This window comes from Sebastes umbrosus, chromosome 15 (assembly GCF_015220745.1).
Source record: "Sebastes umbrosus isolate fSebUmb1 chromosome 15, fSebUmb1.pri, whole genome shotgun sequence".
In the NCBI taxonomy this organism is placed as follows: Eukaryota; Metazoa; Chordata; class Actinopteri; order Perciformes; family Sebastidae; genus Sebastes; species Sebastes umbrosus.
The window spans coordinates 19,835,092-19,861,331 of NC_051283.1; the positions used below are offsets into that span (position 1 = coordinate 19,835,092).

A 26,240-nucleotide genomic window follows, 5' to 3' on the forward strand; every position below is an offset into this window, starting at 1 on the left:
TATGCACTACATACTCAATAAGTGTACTATCGAACAGCATACTTTTGTGTGAATAAACAGCAATATGTATCCATGTATGTATCTTTTCGGACCATTGATGTAGTTTTGGACGCACTGAGCAGTAATTAACGTTGTCCCTTCCGGAGAGCCTCCTTGCCGGTTGAAGACGTGTAACCATAGTAACCCGTGCCAACCTCGTATGACCAAAACGACGGTTTGTGAGAATCAAAGTCTGAATTAATTCTAAATATATATTACGCCTAGCAACGTGAAATTTTATACTTAAAGGTCCCATATTGTAAAAAGTGCAATTTTCAGGTCTTTTACATTATAAAGCAGGTTTAAGTGCATAAATACTGTTAAAATATCAAAACGCTCAATATACGGAGATATACACACAGCCTGTATTCAGAAATTGTGCGTTTGAAACAAGCCTCTAGGATTTCTGCCCATTCGTGATGTCACAAATATACAATATTTAGACCCTTTACACAATTTTAAACGTAAAACATTCTAAATGTGTCCCAGTTTATTCCTGGTTGCAGTGTATGTGAATGTCATCAGCTGACAGGAAGTACACATTGACCCAAGCTGTTGCCTAGCAACGCAATTCCGTTGAAATGCGCTAAAACAGAGCGTTTAAGACAGAGGGTAAATACTTGTATATTCAGGCAGACAGTATGAGGAAAATAAAGTGTTTTTTTTAACATTACAGCATGTAAACATGTTCTAGTAGACACACATATTACAAGTATGAACCTGAAAATGAGCAGGATATGGGACCTTTAAGGGGAAAAAAAAGAGTGTGCTATGCAATTTGCGTACTATTGGTTTCATACTATGGTTTTTGGACATACTAAAATATCTCACACACTTGTTTTAGTGTACTAAATAATGTCAGTATGGAATTCAAGGACGCAAACCTTGTGTTAAATATGTTAAGGAAAAAAAAAAAAAAAGTCCAGTTTCCATGGCTTTAAAATTTTTTGCCTCTCAATTTCGGTTGCCCCAGCAACCCGGGTCTGACGTCACCCGTCCCGGTGCGACCCTTGCTGCTGAGTCTTTGATTGGAGGGAAACCCCGTGGATGAGCGGGAGCAGATCATCAGCTGTGCTGCCGGGAGGAATCAGGAACAACATCGTCTCTTAACGACAAACTCAGCAGGTCAGTTCACATCTAAAACGTCACATTTCGACGGTAAAATCGGTACATTAGCTCCACTGTGTGCTTTTGGAGGTACTCTTTTAAATCCAGCTTGAATGGTTGCTACTAGAGGCTGTGAGAGAGGAAACCAGTGATGCGCCGCAGCAGCTCAGTCATTGTTCGGTTGCTTAATGGGGACGCACTTTAACCGCTCTTTAACGCATCCATTTCTTTTAAAGCAGCTTCCCAGGTGTACCAAGATCGTTTCTGTACATTAATCAACCTTAAAATGAATGCTCAATGCTCACAAAACCCGACATCTCTGCCTTATTTTCCGGGAAGCTGAAAAAAGGGCGTTCACTTTGGACTGAACTAAGCTAACGGCTCCTTTCATTGCAGTTAAACTGAGTCAGTTACGTCATTAACGGGTGTTTTATGTGTCCATCTGCAGCGCTGTTAAGATGTATTTTTACATTACACACTGGAAATATTAAAACCAAAAGGCCTGTATCCTTTGCAGCACACAGTGGGCAGGTGTGTGTGTGTCAGTGCGTCGGTGTATGTGTGTGTGTGACGTGAAACTGGGTGGTATACATTCCTCTGAAGGGTGCAGGTGTCTGTCCGTCTGTCTGCTGCTGCTGGCAAATCTGACTCACTGATCTGACTGAACTGAGCTGAGCTAGTCTCATAGGTTTTGGTGTTTCTGCGTTTTGTTCCAAGACAGACTGGTAAGCAATAATCCGCAAAATTTGGTGTATTGTTTATGCACTGCAACAGTCCTGCAGTTATCCTGAATCCTACTAAAATGTCTTAGCCAGGAAGTAGTAGTGCTTGTGAAAGTCTGAAAGAGGCCTGAACAGGACAAGGATGTCTTACCTTAACCTCCTTTAACCTTGTATAGTCTTTTTTTAAAAATTATGTAACATACATCTGATATGATTATTGACAGAAAATGTATCTGCAAGTATTTTTGATAAGCTGTTAATCATTTATGTAATTTGTCAAGACTCACTGGTTTCCAAGACAGCTGGTAAGCAATAATCTGCGAAATTAGTGTATTGTTTATGCACTGCAACAGTCCTGCAGTTATCCTGAATCCTACTGAAATGTCTTAGCCAGGAAGTAGTAGTAGTACTAGTGACTTGGGTGTCATCCAAAGGTCTGATCAGGACAAGGATGTCTTACCTTAACCTCCTTTTAACCTTTTTTTTTAATTATGTAACATACATCTGATATGATTATTGACAGAAAATGTATCTGCAAGTATTTTTGATAAGCTGTTAATCATTTATTGTAATTTGTCAAGCAAAAAATGCTAAAGACTCACTTGTTTCCAAGACAGCTGGTAAACAATGATCTGCAAAATTTGGTGTATTGTTTATGCACTGCAACAGTCCTGCAGTTATCCTGAATCCTACTGAAGCAAGGCAATTGTAAAATGTCTTAGCCAGGAAGAAGTAGTACTTGGGTGTCATCAGAGGTCTGATCAGGACAAGGATGTCTTACCGTAACCTCCTTTTAACCTTGTATAGAGTCTTTTTTTTATTATTATTATGTAACATACATCTGATATGATTATTGACAGGAAATGCAAGTATTTTGAAAAGCTGTTAATCATTTATGTAATTTGTCAAGCAAAAAATGCTTAAGACTGGTTTCAACTTCAGTAATGCGAGCATTTCCTTTTCTGCGTCATACATGATGGTTAACAGAATATTCTGTGGTTTTGGACGGTTGCTAGGAAAAAAAGAAAACATGCAATTTGAAACGCTCAGTTCAAATTGCATGTCTAGGATATTGCGATGGAATTTTTTTCTCTACTTTCTTACATTTTATAGGCAAAATGACTAATCGATTCATGGATAAAATATTATGCAGATTAATTGATAATGGAAATAATCCTCAATTGCAACCCTAACACAACATCTTGAATAGGTCACCTTGGGCTCTGCGAAATTGTTTTTATTTATTTTTCTTTCAGTATCTCACAATATCTTGTCTTAGTTTACATTTTACATTACACAGCCCCAAACAATTAATCTAGAAAACTAACGACGGATTAATGAAGTGGATAAACTTTCTGTTTTCAATACTATGGTCATACTATTACCACACTTTTTTTCATAATGCTATTTTGCAAAGTTCTATGTTAAAATGAATCCGTCTGGAGAAATGTCTATTTGTGAAGTAAAACCTCTGCACACACAACCACTTTCTCTTGTGGTACATTTAATGACTTGGATGCCAAGTCAATTTAGTCACCAGTATAAATCAAGTCTGTGCCAGACTGAGCCAGGCTGAAATCCCAAAACTAAAAAGCTGGCGTGCACACACCCAGGACACACTTGCTATTGAAAAAGCATTCCAACCAGCATTGTGAGAGACTGAAACACTGATAATGGAAAATAATGTGATGAATAATGTAATGCAAGTGATACTGACCAATGTACCAAATGTTTTGCGTGACATGGACTTTTTGTCCATGTAATATTCTCCAACTAGTCTGTAGGCAAAGTATGTTGGTCGACTGCTTGCTATCTTTTGTATCTTCATGTACATTAACGTGCATACCAGAAACCAGGTTTCTCTGAAAAATCAGGTTGCGCAGGAAGGACAATGTGTACTGTAGTCGTCCTGCATTCAAGTTAAATGATCAAATCCCTCCCCGCTTCCTCACCATGTTGCTCCTCTCTTTCTCTCCTTACTCCTGCCCTCCCCCAACACTCTCTCCTCTGTCTTCCTAATCCGTCTCCTGTCCCCTTTGTTTTGTCCTTCCCGACCCCCCTCTCCTCTGTCCTTCCTTCCTCAGCCCACACAGGAGCCATGACAGACAAGGAGGAGCAGGTACAGAAGGCCAAACTGGCCGAGCAGGCTGAACGCTATGACGACATGGCCGCAGCCATGAAGGCTGTCACAGAGGAGGACGTAGAGCTCTCCCACGAGGAGCGCAACCTGCTCTCTGTCGCCTACAAGAATGTGGTGGGGGCTAGGAGGTCCTCATGGAGGGTGGTGTCCAGCATGGAGCACAAGCCTGATGACAGCGGGAAGATCGCACTGGCCAAGGAGTACAGAGCGACAATCGAGAAGGAGCTGAACGACATCTGCAAGGAAGTACTGGTAAGAAGCAGAGACAATGGAGCGTGGGAAAACAGGGTGGAAGGAAGTGAAGAGTAAATGCTTGAATAAAGATTGATGGATGAGCTGACAAAGAAAAAATTCAGGTGGCGTAGAGGTCATGGCTTTAGACATGAAATAATCTCTGGCTGAGGGAGGGATTAAAAGGTGAGAAGGAAGTGCTCCACATGCAGGTAGTTATTAAAATGTCAAACGTTGCTATGTGGAAATCAACAGTGAAAACGATAGGTACAAGGAGAACTGTGTATATCAATATATATATAGTGGAACTAAGAAGTGATTCCAGTTTGAAATCACTTCCAAATATCTTTTTAAAAGGTACTGCACACATAAACATATTTTTTGAGCTGTAAACTAAATTGTATGACAATGTGGGTGTTGATATTGACGTGTCTTACCAGATTTATAAAAAAATCAACAATTATCAATCATCAAATAAAAATCGACATTTCATAGGTTGAAAATGGCTCAACACACCATTTACGGTTTTAACTCAGCCCTGAGCCTTGCGAAGCCAATTCTAACATCGAGTCGACCGGTTCGGACTTCTCTTTGATCGTGTCTAGAAGGTTATCCGCAAATTGCGAAAACTTGCAAAAAATGCAAAAACTCTTGCGAGACTCACAGCCCAACGACCTGTCCTAACCTTAACCGTTTGAGGTCATTGCCAACCTTAACCGTTCGAGGTCAGTGCCTTACCTTAACCGTTCGAGGTCAGTGCCTTACCGTAACCGTTCGAGGTCAGTGCCTTACCTTAACCGTTCGAGGTCAGTGCCTTACCTTAATTGTTCGAGGTCAGTGCCTAACCGTAACCGTTCGAGGTCAGTTTCTAACCTGACCCGGGGGTCAAGTTAAATATATTTTTGTTCTCTACACCATGTGGCACAGAAGAATACTCAGCCACCACTGCAGCAACCTGCATTCAGTCCCTCACTGCAGTGCCTCTGGCCTGGTCGGGGCATGGATGTATTAAGAGAGCTGGATATGTTGCAGCCAATTTGACCCAGTGGCCAATCGTGATACTGTAACTATTTGCATTTGGAATTTTTCAAACCATGAAGGTTTTATATTTGCAAAACTAATAAGGTCCAATTACCTTATATTTTGATGTTATTAAAATGTTAATAAAATATACCCAAATTCACAATATTACGACGGACATTCCTGTAGTATTACGTCACAACGTCTGCTGTATCAGCCATGTGTTTACTGCGTGTTTATTTGCATATAGAGCAGGGAAGTGAGATCAGATCACAAGTGCTCACTGGAGACACATGTGGAGACAGGTGTGAACAGACGTACTTAGAGCTGTCCACTTGTGATCCGATCACTGAGGACGCATCTTAATACCAGGTCTGAACAGGGTCAGAGACGAGGTCTGTAATACATGGGTTTCTGGTTACTTCATATTTGGGGAGAACAAATTATTTGGAAATAATATGTAGTGGTTGTGATAGTGTTGTGTCTTGGTGTGCTTGAGCATTTACAATATGTCTGAGACTTCATGTTTGAAATCATCCTACCATATAGACAAGGGATGCTTTAAGCAAAGGAAGGCTCCCTGCCCCCACAGATGTTTTAATATCATACATTAGTATTTGGATACATCCTGTATCCGCACATTCACTGCCACTCCGAGACACAAACAAAGTTGTATCAGAGTGAGAGTATATGGTGATGCATTTAATATTTTCTGAGAGGCTCCGTTTAATGTTGCATATTCTATTTATATGTTTTGTCCTGACTTTGTTGGAGTTTTTTTTCCAATTTCTTTTTAAAGCCAAGTCAAGACTCTTTGAAATCACACTAGGATACATTCTCTGTCAGTCCCACGACAAACCAAAGCAAAATAGTTCTGCAGCTTTGCACACCGTTGTCCATATGTCAGCATCTTCCTTTCTTTCAGTTGTTTTCTTTATACAGTGTTTGTCAAAATCTTTACCTTAGAGAACCAACATATATGCAGTGATAATAGCAAAAGGTTCTCTGAATAATGCCATGAAAGACCTAAAAAATGACTGCCAGTGATGAAGGAATGCAGGAAATAAGCAGACTGCAACAGTGAGGCTAAGGTTGTCCTTTAAAGCAAATATGCGGACTATTCCAGACTAAGGTTCAGGTGACACACTTAAACACACCTCTCCAATTACCAGAGGTGGGACCAAGTCGTTGTTTTGTAAGTCCCAAGTCCTAAACTTTGAGTTTTGAGTCCTAAACAAGTCATAATGCACTTTTCACCAAATGTAATGCCATTTTAACAACAGAGTAAAGCTTATACTCGCGCGAGACACCATGGTGTGGGCCTCCGTAGATGGCGCGCGCACTATAAGCATGTAAAGAGGTGTTTATGCTCAGCGCGTTGTTACAATATGCTCGGAAGCATACAAACAAAATATTATGTGTATAAGCAAGAAGTCAACGAGTGTTACCGGAAAGGTAAGTAGGCTGCCTGGCAACAGTAGTAAACACTAAACACCGACGTACGTACCGCCAAACATTGCATTTGTGTACTGTAATTATTACTGTCGCTCACCTCCAAGTCAAAATTACTTTCTGTCTCTCGGCGCTTCTCAGTAACGTAATGTTAGTTCTTCATGGTTTTCTCCTGCAACTTGATTGGATGCTGTTGGATTGGTTCAAACAAGGTGGGTCTGGAGAATTAAGTCTATGATAATCTAATGCAAGTCACAATAATATTCACCAAAAATAAAGAGCCCAGAGTTCAACAAAATAAACACCACTTTTACAAATAGAGGATCTCTGTTCAGTTTGTTCAATTCCGTAATTTCACCACAAGTAAATCCTCTTCCCAAACAAATGAATAAAGGATCTCTCAAAAAATATACTGTACAAACCAAACATCTCCAACGCTGTTGGAATTACCCCAGTACCGGGCAGTTGATCGTCTTCGTGCACACACTTTTTAAATAACATACTTATTCATCTTTGGACACGGGGGAAGGAATCAAGTATTCAAGTGAAGTCACGAATCACTGGTGTTAAAGTCCAAGTCGAGTTGCAAGCCTTTTTCAATTTTGTCGAGTCCAAAGTCATCAAATTTGTGACTCAAGTCTGACTTGAGTCCAAGTCATGTGACTCAAACCCACACATCTGCCAAATACTATTGTCAACGTTGAGTTAACTTATGAACTGATTTGTAACTTCTAGTGCAGTTGTGTGTTGAGTTCCACACATTTCAACACTAATGTTGCACACCTTCACTTGCAGGAGCTGCTCGACAAACATCTGATCCCTAATGCTTCGGCTGAGGACAGCAAAGTCTTCTACCTGAAGATGAAGGGAGACTACTACCGCTACCTGGCTGAGGTGGCCAATGAAGAAAACAAGACTAGTAAGTAAAGCAGACCTTTGTGATCTGTAGCAGTTGCAGTCATTTTGGAGTTTTCTTTTTTCATCCTACATCACTATTAGCCTCTCCATCCACCTCTTGTGCAATCACTCAAGGAAAACACAGGGGCAGGATCTGAAATTAACTTTTTTCGCTGTCCGCCACTGTTGCATGCAAGTATTTTTTTTGTCTGCCTCTCAGAAATTTCATCTGCCAATTTTGGAATCTATGCGCTAAATGAAGAAATAATATTTTAGACCTGATGTCATTCAATGTTTTGTATATTTTACAAAAATGACAATTTTATCCTCCACTGCCAACAATTTACCCGCATTTGGCGGGTAGTGGGTGCTAATTTCAGACCCTGCACACGGGAGATTATTATGCTCAGGGTGCAGGAGCAGTACGGAAGACATTTCAAATATAAAAGAGAATTTAAATGGTGCCACCTACTGCTAGAAACACCCACTGCTGTGTGATCCAGCCCTTTGTTTCTATGGCGATAGGTTGTTGCACATCTGTTGGCGGATGAGACGAATGTGTGCTGATTAATGGTCATTAAAATCCTCTTTAGGATGAGACCAGGCATGCTTCAGGTGTTGTTTCCGGCCAGAATACTGACACCCTCCCCGTCCTTGACCTACAACTGTCAGCCGAAATGCAGGCGAGGGCTGCTACTGGGTTGTCATGGCAACAGGAGCAGCGCCAGGGTGTTGGCTGCTACTGGTTGCCAGGAGGCTTATTTAAAGTTTTTTTCTCCTAAATTTCAGATTGTTCTGTGGGTCATACAGTATGTTTCAGCAGTATATTTGCAATCCCATATAAAGTAGTGCAGTTGTAGCCTTCAACCAAAACAACAAGCAGAAAGTAGAAAACGGCGGAGGGTCTGCATGGATACGACCTGCACCCTCACATTTTAAATCCAAAGTGGTAAACATTACACATACAGTAAAGTATGGAAACACAGAAGAGCTAGACATCATGGCTAAAGCTGCATGCTACCTCTGTCATGGACAAGAAACGTTATCGTATTGCAGTAACGTGCGGTCAAGCCATCCGTCACTCGCATCTCTGTGGTCAAATTGGCTGACGCTACAACTGTAGAGCACCCATATACTGACATTTATGTTTAATGCATTCAAACGGCCTTTTTTTTTTGCATACTTAATATGGCAAGTGTGGTTGTGATTGCCAGAAAGAAGACTGAAAAGCAGGGACATGCACTGTCATGTATACACAGAGTGCACAGTGGAGTGTTCTCCTATCCAGGGCAGTTACAAAGTAATGCGAACACACCTCAAGAGATCTTGTTTTTCCCATCTGAAAAATCGTCTTCCTAATTGGTCTGTCTTCCTATGTACAGGCACCATCAGTAATTCACAAGAAGCCTACCAGGAAGCCTTGAACATCAGCAAACAACAGATGGAGCCTACACATCCCATCCGCTTAGGGCTTGCTCTTAACTTCTCTGTCTTCTACTACGAGATCGTCAACTCGCCCGAGAAAGCCTGCAATCTGGCCAAGACGGTAAGAACCGTGCTCTTCTCACATTAGTATTTTATTTCGTTTTCTAATTCCATTTGTTTTGTCCTCTAAAAGATGAATTGTCCTGAATCTGGTGAAAAGTATAATATGAGGTTAATGTGGGTTGGTCGGTCTGTAACAAATGAATTTACTTGAAAGCAGAGGTGTTGTTGTGACTGAGAATCCTCCTGCTCCAGTCACTGTACCCTTCCAGTCAGGGGTCCCACCCCCCTGGGGGGTGGACCACATGGGACCTTATTTCAGAAAACATATGTTCGGTAGTCAGTGGCGAGAGACAAATATATATATATTTTTTAACCATCCGTTGGAGGTACTCTCTTATGTAACCATACACACATGAGTGACATCAAGGGTGATGTCACTCACGACATTGAGCGTGTTTCCTAAAATGTCAAACTTTTTATTTAAAAAAATAAAAACAATTAGGCATACACACACACACACACACACACACACACACACTGAGGGTCGTAGCATCAGTTGCAAAGTTATCCCCAAAGATTGGAACTATGGGTCTGTGCCATCATAAGTGTTATAATCATTAAAAGAACTTTGGGTGCACCCTTTTATCTTGAACCCTATCAATGATTGTTTGGTGTTGTGTTTTTTATTCAAACCATTGTCTTTTCATTTTTTCCCTGCCAGTATTTACTTAAATCCATGTCTTGTCTGTGAATTTATAATCTCTTTTGGAAACCTGCACACTGTTTTTTTGACGCACTGATGGCCGTCTCTGTCTCTTCCAGGCCTTCGATGAGGCCATTGCCAAACTGGACAATTTCCAGAACGACTCCTACAAAGACAGCACCTTGATCATGCAGCTGCTCCGTGACAATCTGACAGTGAGTGTCCCATCTTCATCTCTCTGCACGTCAGCTGTGTCTTATACTTTAACTTTCTGTAGTCCCTTATCTCTGTACTGGTTTGGTTGAGTTTCGCATTACTCATCAAACTTGACTAAATATTTGAGATGCAAAGGTTTTTCCTGTGCTTAATGTGCAATCCCCACTAAAAGCATTTTTTGACTTCCATAACTCGCGCGTGTCACGGAACACATACGCCTCCATTTTATTAAATGTATCTATCCACACCGACTCCGTGACGCGCTCGTCTGACGGAGACCCCCTGCGATTGTTTTACAAGTCAAGTCTATTTTTCTTGCATTTAGTGAAGCATAATCTGTATAGACTGCTGTTTAAATCCCACAAATATCTATCTGTATGTGATTTGAACTTATTAACCGTAGCTACATTGATTGATCACGGCTCCCAGTCTGTCTGTCGGCTAGCCTGTTTCACTACAGGCAGATTCCCCTCACACGCTATGATGGGCGGGGGAAATGCAATCAATGAATCAATTCATAGGCCTACAAACACGGTGGATTTCTTCCCATGGAGCCCACATGAAAACCATTTTGGTTCAGTAAACGTCTGCGGTCAGTCAGCCTGGTGAAGGCAGTTTTGCCTAGTTAACGACTTAAGCCCTGATGTTCCGCTCCCCGACAGTTTTTGGAGCTCCCCGACAAAAGCCCTGGATCAGAGGCAAATTGGCATTGGCTCGCCGCTCGCACATCGGCGCTCGATGTGTGAAGTGTTCAGAGGCGAGAGGCTCACCGACTCTTTGCAGATTCCTCGCAGTCGCAGAGACATTCTAGATATCTAACATGCTAAATATCTGGACCTGTCGGGGACTCCGGCCACGAGCTACAGCCAATGAGAGCGCAGGATGCCGTTTAATGGACACGAAGTCCGTGTGGATTGGATGACAGAACGCTTACGCACCGCTTACATCTCGCTTACATCTTGCTTACATCTTGCTTACATCTTGCTTCCAGTGTGGATTCCCAGTTACCGTGCACTAATCCCAGTATTCTTTGCTTTATTGCAGCTGTGGATGGCAGACTCCCAGGCTGAAGGCGACTGCGAGGGAGAGGAGACGGAGCAGCAGCCGGATAAGGACAAGGAGAAGGAGCAGGAGAAGGAGCAGGAGAAGGAGAAGGAGAAGGAAAAGGAGACGGAGACGGCAACTGAGAAGAAATGAACACCAGAAAAAAAAAAAAAAAGAAAAACACACATTTTTTACCTCTCACCAGCCTAAGTTGTGTGTGTGGTTGTGTGTGCACATACATGCACAGATATGTATGTTTACACTCCACTCACAATGTGTAAAGTACAGTATGTGTGTGCAGATACATTCAAGTGTGTGTGTTAATTGTATGAGCACCTCCACAGAGAAAAGAATGGAATAGATCTGTTATTTTTGTTTCTTTTCAACATTACTCATTGTGTCAACCCGTGGATGTTTATATTTTTCGTTTTGTTTTTTGTTCATGGTTCAATCCAGATGAAATCCCTCCTTTTAGATCCAAATCAGCCCCATGTTCTTTAACCTTATTCACTGTAGCAAACGGCTGCTGTTGCAGGAAAACACAAACAAAAAAAACCTCTAACTGTAATTTTGATAATTTGTATGTTTTTACTTGAACTCAACATTTACAATCTTTGTGACACTTGGGTCTACAAAATCCTTTGAAGCATGTAAACTGTTAAAAAAAACAACAAAAACAATGGTCACAGCGGTCTGAATTCACTAAATTTTAGGTCTCATCTGACAATAGCAGTGATCATACAGATGGCAGAATTTACCTGGGTAAAGATCTATTACCATATTGCTTGTATCCATCCCGCCCTGTCAGTGTCCAGTGTAGCAGGTAGTGTTTTTATGGATGGTACATGTGTCATGGCTCAGTGGGTTCTATGTGCATTTGGATGTCGGAAAGGGTTTTCTGTATGAATGGCCACTATGGTTAAACTTTGGTTGACCGTTTGGTTGAGAGGGTTACATTCCATTTTACTGACATTTTTTCACTCTCAGTGAAATGTGTAGACTATAATTTCCTGCAGTTTTCCATAACACATGACAAGGTATAGACAGCCTAAGATATAAAGTGAACAACTTGACAAAATGGCTTGATACTGTAACTTTTGATATTTTATCTCTTCAGCAGTGCAGAGGATACTTTTGCCATGTGCATTTATGTGGCTTTCTACTCTTTTCTATTCAGGTGTTTTTTGTATTTTCTTTTTGTGTATTTTCCCTTCGACTCCTGATTTGACTCCTGGAATGTATGTGGTTCTCAGTAGTATGGTGTGAGGGTTAGCCGTGCTTTGAAACTGGCAGTTTATCGCTTAGGATTTAGCTCGAACCAGGTGGTTTACAGTAACATTTACCTTCCTTGAAAAAGTACATTGTGAAAAGACAAACTAAAACAATGCTAAATGTAAACTGATCATTAAAATAACTTGTTAGAAAGCTGCGTTATGACCATTTAGTAGTCACACAGTAGTGCCAGTTTCTTCCTATTACAGTATCTTGGTTTTAAAAAGATGGGATGCAGGATTCAGAATTCAAGTTACACTCAGAGTACGTTATTTGGTTATGTGCTTTCATGTAAGTGGAATTAAAACATTAAAATCAAGTGTGCTGTGCTCAATGTGTTTGTTTTCTCTCTGTAGATGTGGAATGACATTGTTTTTACAATGTAATAATGCATACGAGAAGCTGTGTTGGGCCTCTGTTGGATATCAGCTCAGTGTGCCACAATTAAGAAAACTAAGAAATGAGGACACCTTTCGGCGGAGAGGCCGCTAGTGAATGTCCTCAGGCACAGAACAGCCTTCATTGAACAGCAACTGGTTTAAAGCTACATCTTCATATTATGTCTCAAATCTAGACTGGTATGTGGGACACAACCTTTGATTTCTAACATTAGAAATGAACATACAGTTTGATGTATTCTAATATTAGCGCATAATACTCGTGTGACACTTTGCTTTACTGCTGAAACATCTGAGATGATAAAATACTGTAGCTTACTTAATAATGATAAATCCCTTGGTTCTGGTGAATTCAAAATGAAAGCACCTTGGAAGAGACTGCAGAGTTGTGGTTTGATTTTAGATGGAAGCAACCTTCTCACTGACAACACTGCCATCTGCAAATGGAGCTGGCTATGTTGTGCATGTAGATGTGTAATTTAATATATCTCTTCATAAACCTAGAAATGATTTGTCCAACCCTACTGAGAAAATTGGACTAAAAACCAAGTCTAACTCACATGAGAGATCACAGGGTGCCATGTCTCTTGATTAGATTTTAGCAAAAATGTCAAAACTAATCTATTCCTTTTCACAGCCATGCACATCATAAGCTCACTGCTGTTAACCTTTAAGCAACACTAAGCCTATCACATATACATTATCAATCAGTAGGCCCACTTCAGTGACATTTGTGAGCACTTTAACTCTGATCAATGCCCTTTTGAAGACAAATCTAGTCAAGTGAGTAATGTGGCTCTGTCTTTCATTTTCACGCTGATAGCAGCTGAATAAGAGTTTCCCCACACAGCTGTATGAAGGCTGAACATACAGTATATAGGCTACCCCCAAAAGTGCTTTAGTTTTTGAGATACCCCTACTGGAGGTAAAACAAAGCACAACAATGTTTTTTTCATATTCTCTTAGGTCTCCTACACATGAAATGGATTCTTGTATAAAAATATTTTACTGCAAAAGTGGTTAAATTGACAGATATTGTGACATGCCTCATAAATAAAAGAAGTGCAAAATAAAGCCAGGCCGAATGGGAGATGGTACACCGAAACTCACGTAAGTTCATAATGCAAGCTCTGATTGATCCCAAAGTTGGTGTGATAGTAGCCAGGGGGTTCCTCTACATGTGTGAAGAAACAGAATGGGAATATATTGAGGACATACAGTACTACAAACACATAATTACAATAAGTGGAAATATCAAATATGAAAGTCTATGATGAATGTATTCATATACTTTTATGCAGCTTTGGCTGTGATTGTCCCTGTATCACCAATCAGGGCTTGCTGGAATGGTAGGGCTGTGCTGAATCCAACAATATATGCTATGTAACTGTAGCAGGTATGGTCAATGGTCTACATTAAGAAATGTATGATGTGTTCCAAGCATGAAATGGGGGTTAATGGCATGTCTGCAGTCAATCTAGATAGGGTGAATTAGCCTGATATGAAGCCGATACATTAAATCCAAACCCAGTACCACTCCGAAATCCCCAGGATGTGTCCTAATCAAACCCCAAAAAGAAAGAAAATGCCGATATCACTCTCATAAAAGAAATGGTATATCAGTACTCTAATGCCAAGTTTTCTCAGACAAACCTAATGTGGGACAGTCATGTCTGAAATGTGGGACACTGAAACGTCTGTTAAAAGGCCTAAAAATCACCTTAATTAATGCAGGAAACACTCAGTGCTAAATGTGCAATCCCATGTTCAGTCATTTTACCACTTACAATGTTATTGCTGTTGCAAAACCTACAGGCTTATGTGTGGATGTTACATGGAGAATCTAACATCAAACAAACAATAAGATTATAAATAAATAAATAAATAAAGACTATAATAGTTTTGAAGCATTTAGACATATTAGAAAGACATTAAATATCAATAGTTTTTTTTATTTGTATTTGTTTGAGGAAGACGTACAACCACTGGAGCTTAGGTGTCCCACATTAGGCAGTTTCACACTTTAAGGCAACTCACCCTTAAAACATTCTATCAGGGAGAAATTGTAACATGCTACTTACTGAAAGATTTATACCAACTTTAATTTAAGGAGTTAATGAATGTTCTTGAAGCAAAAGTAATAATTAAAGTATGAATATATAACTCCCATACAAACACAAAACGTTCCCTGGTCTATTTATTCTTGCTTTTTACATCTTTTGAATGCAGCATGTCACTCTATCCACATTATCCACATTGACTAAATGTAGATAGATAGATAGATAGATAGATAGATAGATAGATAGTTAACTTTATTGATCCCGAAGGAAATTCAAGTTTCCAGCATCACAGTTCCATAGTGCAAAACATGTTAGTAAAAAGGCAGTAAAAAAGTTAGTAGCGCAAAGTACAAAGTTAAAAAAATATATACCATATATATATATAAATACAAGGAGATGAAGAAAACTGTTAAAACTGAATATAGTTCAGGGTTACAGCTGTGATACAGGACTATTAAAAAAGTGAATATAGTGCAGAAGAGACTGTTAAAAAATGAGTATAGTGCAGGGAAACTCCAGTAGCTTAGTCTATGAAAGTGTACTGTATGCATTATTATATAGTAGTAATAGTGTGAAGGATTTGTATGTGATGCATTCTTGTATGCGTATTACAAATATGATCATACACTCGTATCAAATGAGTCATGCATTGTGTTACAGTAATTAAACGTCATACCTAAGGCATGACAAGCCCTATGACATTTCTGGTAGGGCTGGTTGTGTGATTTTTTTGGGCCGCATGTAGAGCCCAACCACTGCGGAGGAATTCACGTCACAGCACCACTAAAATGATTGTGGTTAACACAATGAGTCAATTTAACAATACATTTTTACATGATTTCATCATCATGCGTACAGTTGTGGTCAACGCCCATATGTTGACTTTTCTTTTTTTCCAACGATACTGGAAGCTGATTGGTCCATTTTTCGATGACGCCCATACTAGTATAAATATGACAACTTCCCTCGACTTCCTCCACTGGAAGCTGATTGGTCGGTTTCTCTGATGATGCGTCGACTAGTATAAATAGGACACGTTCCGTCTACTTCCTTCCCCTCATACCCCGGCTGTTAGTGCTGTGTGAGTGCGTGTGTGCTCTTGAGCTCGCTCGGCACACATTCTATAAAAAAAATAAAAAATACAAAAAAAATTCAAAACATTTAAAAAAACAAAAAATCACTTCTTATTTTTTTTTCTTTTTTTGTAACAACGGTGAAGCTTGAGACGAGAAGAGACACCTCGAGGAGGCCTGAGCACGGTAACTAACGGCTGCCTAACGTTTAAATCGAACGACAGTTTTTTTTTTTCAGTCGAGTCAGTCGACGTGTTACTGGTTGAAAAAGCGACGCTAAGTATCGTTAAATTGCTTTTTTTATCATTACGTGTCGAATTTGAATGAGTTTAACTCTCATTAGAAGTCGACATTGTGTTATTTTAACGTATTTATCCGACATTTTTTACCCCGATACCTTCCAACTGACTCGGCCAACGGTTGTTTGCCACCATCAGCATTCTTCTACCGCGAGCTGACCGTTAGTCGACCGTTGAGAAACCCAAAAGCATTCGCCCGAAAACTTTTTGTCGGTTAGGAAAAAAAAACACCTTTTCATCGTCCGTACTTTTGTTCGCTTAGCCTCCGAAAATGAACCCCAGTGCTCCCAGTTACCCCATGGCTTCCCTGTACGTCGGGGATCTGCATCAAGATGTGACCGAGGCCATGCTGTACGAGAAATTCAGCCCAGCCGGAGCGATCCTCTCGATACGGGTCTGTAGGGACATGATCACCCGGCGTTCCCTTGGATACGCCTATGTCAACTTCCAACAGCCAGCGGACGGTGAGTACTTTTTATTATTAAAATGTTTTAAACTGACAGGCTGTGACATGTGGAGAGCTAGTCTTCTTTCCACGACTACACGTGACTGCGGCCGACATGTTGTCGGGTCTCCTCAGTTGAACCTCCCCAGCAGCAGTGGCGTAGCAGCAAAGCACAGCAGCCCAGCCCACCCTGATAATGTAATGTAATGTAGCAGAGGACTGCTAGTGAGCTGCCAGCTGACTACTCAATGCCTCTTTATCTCTGTTCTCTGTCAGGACAACACCCCAACTGTGTTCAGAGCTAAAGAAAGTGCTGACACAACACGTTTTATTACATCAGCCCCTCACACAATGCTCACCTTTTGTTGTGATATGAACATTCATCTTTTAATCTGAAAAGACAAAATAGTTCCTAAAATGTTAGAATATGTCAGCCTTGCATACCGTAGAAGCCAAATATCTGCCCTCCCACAACACATGTTTCCGCATTTCCTTGATAAGAGCAGAGATCTGCATTTGCCTTTTGGTTTCTCTTCTCCTCTGACATGATGTATGTCATTTTATATTTTTATATCCGTCAATATAAAATGCAATATGGTACATTTTTCTCAAACTAGAAAATTAACTAGATAGGAATTCTCTTTTTCTTAGTGGTTAATACAGGGAATTAAAGTCCTCATAAGTAAAGGTAATCCATCACATTGATGCAAAAATCTTTTAAATTCAGTAAACCATAAAGCTGACACAACTGCAGTCACCTTTTGTTGTGATAAGGACATTCATCTTAATCTGAATAGAAAAAATAGTTCCTAAAATGTTAGAATATGTCAGCTTTTACATAACCCTAGAAGCCAAATATCTGCAACACATTTTCTGCATTTCTTTGATAAGAGCACAGGTCTGCATTTGCCTTCTGATTTTTCTTGGGTGTGTTTCTGTTTTTTTTACTGAGAAATATCTGTTGAGGCTTTTGCACTAATAGCCTCTTAATATTAGGAGTGGGGCATGTGGATCAAATCCTCTGACATGATGTATGTCTTAATATCTACCTATATCTGGAATTTCCCTCGGTATCAATAAAGTTACTATCTATCTATCTATGTCATTTTATATTTTTATATCTGTCAATATAAAATACAATATGGTACATTTTTCTCAAACTAGAAAATTAACTAGACAGGAATTCTCTTTTTTTTAGTGGTTAATACATGGAATTAAAGTCCTCACAGGTCAAGGTAATCCATCACATTGATGCGAAAATCTTTTAAATTCAGTAAACCATAAAGCAATGGTGGCTTAACAAGATGAGATCTATTAAAGGGATAGGCCTGGCTTCCACAGTATAAAGGGAATGACCAGTTTCTATAATCTCAATGTATATTGTGATATTGGTTTACCCCACCTAGTATTATGTTTTTTGTGAACTATTTTTATCCCTCCCTTCCTTGATTTGTAGTTATTTAATGTATACTCGTTTAGGGATGCACCGATCTGACTTTTTCAGTGCCGATACCGATACCTGGGCTTTGGGTATCGGCTGATATGGAGTACCGATCCGATACCAGTGTTTAATTAATAAGCTGTATGCACTGAGTAGAAGTGACTTGGATCATTCATATATCTGAGGTAACACCAGGCTTGATTTAAACATTGCTTTCCTAACTATGTAAAACAAAATGTGACAAATAAATACAGATATATAAATTACTGAATTGATATTTATTATTAAAATAATAAATCAAACACCAGCAAATTTTACAAATTACCAAAATTATTTGTAAACCCTTTTTAATGCAGCAACAAATTCGTCAAAACTTAATCTGGTATTAAAATTCCAGTATATAATGTATATAGTATACAAACATATAATTGAATTGAATAGAATAGATCGTCCTCATTGTCACTGATACCCGGTCAAGCTATTTGAGTCGGTAGCGGCCCGGTATCCGAGCTGGTATCGGTGCATCCTTATACTCATCGATAATACCACTCTGCCAATTAAAATGGTGTACTTGATGAAATACTAATAGAGCTGTAACAATTATTCGAGTGGTCGATAAGTCGAGTGACAGTTGAGATTAATGATAAGTGAGATTACCCCCATTTTTATCTGTGGAACAAACTGCCACTATAATTGAATTATTTAGATCAATGAAACTTTATTATATTTGTACTGGTCTGAGTTGGCAAGCTCCCAGAGACTGCTAATGCAGATGTGCTGACGACTTGTGACTAAAGGCCCAGTTTGAAATTCTAGACCAGGGGAAGTAGAGGAATGCAGCAACACCTACTTTCAAGCTGCCCTGGAGCAAGGGACTAAAAGGAGGGTGACACCTTGAGGATCAGCAGATGTTAAAAATGTTTTACCACCATGACAGCATGGTGGGGAAACTGTGAGCCATCTGTTTCTTTAGAAATGGCCATGGGGAGAAACTTGAACGGTTTTATTCGGTTTCCCTGCAAGCATTAGAAATCCCCTCGCGACTATCTCTCATATCCAGCACTTGAAGATTTAGGTATAGATCTTTTCATTGCAAGGGCAACAGCTTTGGTCCAATATTACTTCTGTCAGCTACTGCATTAACAACCATTGCAACAGGAAATACAAAGGGGCCCATTTATAATCTTTATATTGTTAAGTTTGAAAAGGTCTATACAAATAATTTAACCCCTGTTCCTGTGTTCCCTCCTTCAGCCGAGCGTGCACTGGACACCATGAACTTTGACGTGATCAAGGGGCGGCCTGTGCGCATCATGTGGTCGCAGCGTGATCCGTCACTGAGAAAGAGCGGCGTGGGAAACATCTTCATCAAGAATCTTGACAAGTCCATCGACAACAAGGCTCTATACGACACCTTCTCTGCTTTTGGCAACATCCTCTCATGCAAGGTAAAAGACTAGTGGCCGACACCCCTTTTGTTGTATCTAACCTGAAACCGGGGGATGATCAACCACCATTGTTATGGTACAGCATTGTGAGGGCGGGTGTCATTTGCATGTGTGTGCTTTGTAAATAAAGAGTTGTTTGCACTATGGAGACGTGAAAGACCTGCTTCCCAACTTTTCCCCCAACAGTTTTGTTGTGGTTGCCCTGTGCCCTTAAACCAAACAATGGCCCTGTTCAGACCTGGCATTAACATGTGTCTTGGGTCATCCGATCAAAAGTGGACCGCCCTTAAGTACGTCTACTCACACCTTGCATTAGAATGCGTCTCCACATGCATCTTGAGTGACCACTTGTGATCGGCTCTCACTTCCCCCCCTATATGCAAATAAACGCATAGTTAACATATTGTTAATGCAGCAGATGTTGTGAGGTAAGATTACAGGAATGTCAGTAGTGATATCCTACATATTTGTGAATGTGGGTACATTGTATGAACACAAACATAGATAAGATCTATTTTATTTTGTTGTTATAGCCTATAAAGAAAATACAGTTGTACCAACAGGATACAGTAGAGCACAAAAGTGGTCTCCATGCCGCGAGGCAGACGAGCACTCGTGTCTGCCTGTACTATTCATGAGGAGGCGCAGTGATACCCCTCAGATCCAAGCGGGACGTCAGTTGAGTTGGCGGTCCTTAATGTGACCCAGGACACATTCACGTATACACTGCTAAAAAATGTGTCCATTTGCGTTCCAGACCACCTCTGAATGTTTTCTGACTGATCGGATCTCAATGCGTCTTGAGTGCGTTCACACCTCTACATAGAGCTGTCCACTTGTGATCGGATCACCAAAGATGCATGTTAATGGCAGGTCTGAACAGGGCTAATGAATTGAATGAATTTGTATATCCATTAATATATATCAACTGTACATTGTTTCCCAGCTCTGCAACAAATTATTTTTGATAGGGTTTGAACAGTTTCACAGTTGAAGAAATTCTGGACTCGTTTCCCAATACAAATGACGTCACAATAGAAAGTCCATTTCAGAGAGGAGACTGATCGGACGAATCAGGTTTAATATACTGCGTGTGTGTGTGTGTGGCTTAAAAGCAGCATGTGTTTTCTTTCTCTTAAGGTGGTTTGTGACGAGAATGGCTCTAAAGGCTACGGCTTTGTGCATTTTGAGACTCAGGAGGCAGCCGAACGAGCCATTGAGAAAATGAATGGCATGCTGCTCAATGACCGAAAAGTGTAAGTGAATGTTTTAACTAGTTTTTAAACGGTGGTGCATACTAATGTGTGGAATGGAAACAAAAGACTCTTTGTTCAATTAATACTGCACCTGGTCTGATTGAAGGTTGCACAATGATGCTTGAGACACTTTTCAGTCAACGTGTTTTTGCAAAGATGACTGAATAAATAGATTTGTGGAAAATGAAGACTGCCCTGCATAACTCGCATAATAGGGCAGTGTGTAATGATACTTACTAAACATACACAATTGATTTTACAGTTGTGAGGAGCAGAGCATTTTATTATTCCTATAATTCATGTAGTTAATGTGTATTAAAAATATTGCTAAATGTCCATTTCAATGCAGATTCGTGGGTCGTTTCAAATCTCGCAAAGAGCGCGAGGCTGAGCTGGGTGCCCGAGCCAAGGAGTTTACAAATGTCTACGTTAAAAACTTCGGCGAAGACATGGATGAAGAAAAGCTGAGGGATGTCTTCAGTAAATACGGTCAGTCAGTTTGTCCATATTTCAAATGACTTAGTATGCTCCTGTACATACATATACAGTGTTTTGATCCTCTGCCGTAAAACATTATCGGGTAAAAATGTCACTAAAGGTAATCTCTCTGTTCTAGGAAACTCCATGAGTATCCGCGTCATGACCGATGACACTGGAAAGTCTCGAGGCTTCGGGTTTGTCAGCTTTGAGAGGCACGAGGACGCCCAGAAGGTAAGAGTTGCACCAGCCCCCTGGAGACGTCCCACCATTTCCTGTCCCTGAGCTGACTTATTTTCTTGTTTGCTACAGGCAGTGGATGAGATGAACGGGAAGGAGTATAACGGCAAGCTCATCTACGTCGGCCGTGCCCAGAAGAAGGTGGAGCGACAGACGGAGCTCAAGCGCAAATTTGAGCAAATGAAACAAGACCGCATGACTCGCTACCAGGTCCTATTCCTCTTTCAAATTCACAAGAACAAAATATGCTTTATAGTTTGACAGCCACTTCCAATCAATCCCTTCAATCATATCGTCCGGTCAAGCATGTTGAAAGACTGCAGCTTTGTCAAATTCAGTGCTACCTCCTTAGTAGGTTGGACTGGCCAAAATGGCTGCAACAGTGACTCTGTAGTTCATGGGCCCCATGTTTCTTCACCATAGATTCTGGGGATAAATATGTATTACAGACAAATATTTTAAATAAACAGTAAAGGGACATTTTTCATTATTCCTGCATAATGTTTTCAAAAGAGAAGTCAAAAATTAACATTACTACTTGTCTTATTTTCAGGGTGTCAACTTGTACGTGAAGAACCTTGATGATGGAATCGATGATGAACGTCTGCGAAAGGAGTTCACACCATTTGGCACCATAACCAGTGCCAAGGTATAGGACCTCCGCTGTTTACTCATCTTCTGTCATTAATAGTTTTCTGAGAAACAGCTTTCATTAACTGTCGTCCAGATTCAGTCATTAATTTCATTTGACTCTCTCGCTCTCAGGTCATGATGGAGGGCGGGCGCAGCAAAGGCTTCGGCTTTGTCTGCTTCTCGTCGCCAGAGGAGGCCACGAAAGCGGTGACAGAAATGAACGGACGCATTGTAGCCACCAAGCCACTGTATGTGGCCCTAGCCCAGCGGAAAGAGGAACGTCAAGCTCACCTCACCAACCAGTACATGCAACGCATGGCTACCGTGCGTGCAGTGCCAAACCCAGTCATCAATCCTTACCAGCCAGCCCCGCCCTCTGGCTACTTCATGGCAGCCATACCTCCGGCCCAGAACCGCGCTGCTTACTACCCAGCTGCCGGTCAGATGGCCCAGCTCCGCCCGAGCCCACGATGGGCCACCCAAGGTGTCCGGCCACAACGTGAGTAGCTGTCCATCCATCATTGTGTACATTTACTGTCATTTTTAAAAGCACATCAAGACACAGTGAAACCAAACCAGTTGTTTGTACTTGTACATGAAGCCACTCTTTTTTTTGTGTGTTCATAGACTTCCAGAACATGCCGGGTGTTATGCGTCCCTCAGCTCCACGCCCTCAGACCTTCGGGGCTATGCGACCGACAGGCCAGATGCCCCGCATGATGTCAGCCCAGCGTGTCGGTCAGTCGCTTATACTCAGTCAATAGTCTATCTAACTGCACATCAAATAGAGTGCTACAGAAATGAGTCCTAAAACCCGGAAATATGTTAGCACTTTAGCACTTTCGGTTCCCTCGTCTCATATTCAATGGGTTTTTAGCTGGATGCCTGAAATAAGGTCTGTGGTTAACACAAGCTTAAGAGATTTTGACATTTAGTTCTACGACATAAAATACATCAGTAAATATCCCACTTGTGAATTTTGAAGCTGGTATGTGTCTAAAAAAAGGCAGTAGCTAACAAGAGGCTAAATGAGACCACTACGTCGACTCGTCCGCCTTTGCTGCCTCGTTGTGTATACTCACTCTTCATGCGACCGTGGTGTAGTTTGTTTATAGCTTAACATTATCATAAATCATGAAAGTGGTGTTCATTTGTGGAGATTATCTTGCTGAACAAAACGTTTAGTTATCATAAATGTGTTTGCCATAGAGATTATTTTCTGCAATAATCCAAAACCCAATAGAAAAATCCCGTTGTTTTTTTTTGTCGAGGGAACCCTGGGCGATGCTAACTTTCTGGTTGGCCTACAAAAATACGTCATCCCTTGAGCACTCTATACAGTTAAACTGTATGGCTGCTATTTGTGTCTTTGTGTTTATGTTTCTGTCTCCCTGTTTTGCTCCTCTTGCAGCAGGTCAGCCCATGGGACCCCGACCAGCCATGGCAGCTGCTGCAGCAGCCGCTCCTGTGCGTGGAGTCCCTCAGTACAAATATGCCGCAGGAGTCCGCAATCCCCAGCAGCACATGCCTGTTCAGCCACAAGTCCCCATGCAGCAGGTAGGAATGCACATTTCTTCGTTAGACAAGACCTGTTCGGCCCTCCACATGAGGAGAAAGTTCAGTTTGGATGTGCATTTGAAAATTTCTGTCTGACTTTCAATTCCCTGTGTCCCTCCCCCTCAGCCTGCTGTTCACGTTCAGGGACAGGAGCCTCTGACAACCACCATGCTGACCGCTGCTCCACCACAGGAACAGAAGCAGATGCTGGGTAAGTGTCAGCAACAGCTCTTCATGACCACATACCTTGTTGGTTTGACATAACACTGATCCCCTGCCTCTCACTGGACCTAGTATGTACTATTTAAACTTGTGTTCCTCCTTCATACAGTCAGAATGTGTTAACTCTATCCCCGGCTAAGAAAACGACACCCCCACTACACCTGTGCTGCATATTATATACAACACCGTGTATTTACATAACTGGCCCTTGGCAAGTGCTAATTACATTCTGTATTAAATCCTCTGTTATCTGTCACTCCTCCAGGTGAGCGCCTGTTCCCCCTGATCCAGGGCATGCACCCAAGCCTGGCAGGGAAGATCACTGGCATGTTGCTGGAAATTGACAACTCAGAGCTGCTCCACATGCTGGAGTCCCCAGAGTCTCTCCGCTCAAAGGTAAATACAAGTTCATTAATATTGACAACTTCCCTTTGGTTGTTTCTCTGAAGAGCTCACCAGGTGTTAATATTAACAGGACAGTATAGTACAGAGAGTGCTTTCTGTTCTTAATATAAATGTCCCGGGAAACATTTCCACCAAAGGATGTGAGTTCAAGTGCAAGTATGCATCTTCACTAGTTAGCAGTAATTTTTAAGATACAGGAAAGGTGGATCTTGTGGCAGATCCCACCATGATATTGTGGTGTTGCTAACATTCAACAACTTAATCTTTGCAGGTGGAAGAGGCGGTGGCTGTGCTTCAGGCCCACCAGGCAAAGGAGGCTGCCCAGAAACCTGTGCCAAATGCCGCCGCTGTCCCAAGTGTCTGAACCACAGGTATGACTAGTTTTCCAGAGCTGCTATAACAAGAAGAGGACAGTGTTGACAGGAGATAATAATGGATCTCACAATGACACTGCCACATACTTATCCTATTAGTTGTGTATTAAAGTGCTAAATTCCAAATTCAAAGCACATCTATGGTTGAGGTATTGCCTCCACACGGCCCCCCTCAATGGCGATGGTTAGCACCTAAGCACCTACATGCCGCGTCTAAAAACGTGGAAAACGCCAGCTGTGCTGCTTACATCCTTTTATGCAAGGTGCTTCGGAGGTTGCGCTACTGTCGTATCTGCTGCTACTAAGCAACCAGTGCCTGAGTGCTGAGATGACAATGATGAAGTTGCGGTAATTAAGCAGTAAAAGCCAAACTGACTAAACTAAACAGCGTCAAAACAAAGAATTGGATTTCCAGTACCCTAAATCCCTCACGGAAGCATTACTGCTCGATTTCTCTCAAGTTGGCTGACCTTTCAACCAGATGTTTTGACGTTCTTGGAAGGAAAGGGTGAAGCCAGTAAAATATTCTGTGGGATAGATCTCTGGGTAGCCCAGCACAAAAAATGATTAACTTCCCCTCTTTACTGTAGACTGATATTTACAGAATAAAGAAAAGATATCTGCCGCCTGTGATTGGTTGTTCCTCGTCACATGACATGTGGTGCGCACTTCAGCGTTCCAAAAGTTGAACTATTTTTATCTCGGGGCGCCGTCCTGCGTTTGAGTGCACCTGCCGCACGTCAACATTGGCAACAATGGATTTGAGCGTTCAAAAAACATGGCATGTTTGCATGCGCTAACAGTGCAAACACCTGCAGCAGTGATGACAAACAGTAGTTTAACAGTGTTAACCTGGGGGGAAACCGGAGGGTGGGTGTTACACTTCTGTGATGTTGCTGTGGGTTGGGACGGTGTTATCAGTTGTAACCCCCGTATAAGCGCAGTGCAGAGCGGCGGCGATTAGCCAGCCAGTTGGGCACACACACTGGGACTCACATGCACACGCAGCTGGACTGGCTACGTAAACAAAGCACATAGAAGCTCGGATTACAACACACACTGAGGGAGCGTAACTTCAGTCTCTGCTCACCTAGATATTACTCCACTATTTGCTGCAATAGTAATAACTGATTGTATGTTTGTGTTGTCTTCACAGGAGTGGGGAACCTCGAGACTAGCTTCACCGATGGACAAAAGAATTTAACAGTGAAAAAATGAAAATACACAAAACAAAGTAAAAAGAAATCAAATGATATATCAAAAAAATACCAATGGAAACAAGTCTCCAGCTAGGCCTATAATGAACAGAAACACCTGGCCTGGTTTGCTGAGTTAAAAAGAGAAAATACACAAAAAAGAGAAAAAAGTCAAAATAAAAAATGACCAGTTTGAGGGGTTTTAGAGATTTCTGTGACGAAATACAATTGAAAGCATTCCTTTCTGCCATTTTATCCCTTTTAAATGTTTGAATGTTTGGGCTGTAGAAGCCTGTTATTGTGAAATTTACCTTTACCTTTGCTTGCTTGAATAAAACTTAGAAAATAATCCGTATGTGTCTGTCATTGGCTGCAAGTGAAATTA

General features: G+C 41.2%; 2 protein-coding genes and 1 non-coding gene across 5 annotated transcripts; all 3 read left to right on the forward strand.

Annotated features, from left to right (window-relative positions):
* Positions 1-1,008: 1,008 nt before the first annotated feature.
* On the forward strand, positions 1,009-12,660 carry LOC119503320 (14-3-3 protein beta/alpha-like). 2 transcript variants are annotated; one of them, XM_037795024.1, is made up of 6 exons: positions 1,009-1,164; positions 3,953-4,260; positions 7,507-7,630; positions 8,991-9,154; positions 9,919-10,014; positions 11,060-12,660. In XM_037795024.1, exons 2-6 carry the CDS (start codon positions 3,967-3,969, stop codon positions 11,210-11,212), a joined length of 831 nt encoding a protein of 276 aa, XP_037650952.1. In that variant the 5' UTR covers positions 1,009-1,164; positions 3,953-3,966; the 3' UTR covers positions 11,213-12,660. The 2 variants fall into 2 exon arrangements, with proteins under 2 accessions (XP_037650952.1, XP_037650953.1); XM_037795025.1 differs by lacking the exon at positions 1,009-1,164 and adding an exon at positions 1,728-1,871.
* Positions 12,661-15,845: 3,185 nt separating this feature from the next.
* LOC119503703 (polyadenylate-binding protein 1A-like) lies at positions 15,846-26,204 on the forward strand. Of its 2 annotated transcripts, none has more exons than XM_037795593.1 (14): positions 15,846-16,625; positions 19,302-19,495; positions 20,636-20,751; positions 21,101-21,240; positions 21,368-21,462; positions 21,541-21,678; positions 22,022-22,117; positions 22,234-22,600; positions 22,729-22,839; positions 23,513-23,658; positions 23,785-23,869; positions 24,146-24,276; positions 24,557-24,656; positions 25,816-26,204. In XM_037795593.1, exons 1-13 carry the CDS (start codon positions 16,433-16,435, stop codon positions 24,647-24,649), a joined length of 1,905 nt encoding a protein of 634 aa, XP_037651521.1. In that variant the 5' UTR covers positions 15,846-16,432; the 3' UTR covers positions 24,650-24,656; positions 25,816-26,204. The 2 variants fall into 2 exon arrangements, with proteins under 2 accessions (XP_037651521.1, XP_037651522.1); XM_037795594.1 differs by having other exon boundaries at positions 16,433-16,625; positions 23,516-23,658.
* LOC119504046 lies at positions 21,787-21,923 on the forward strand. The gene has a single exon (XR_005210492.1). It is a non-coding gene; the product is annotated as a small nucleolar RNA SNORA5 (small nucleolar RNA).
* Positions 26,205-26,240: the final 36 nt, after the last annotated feature.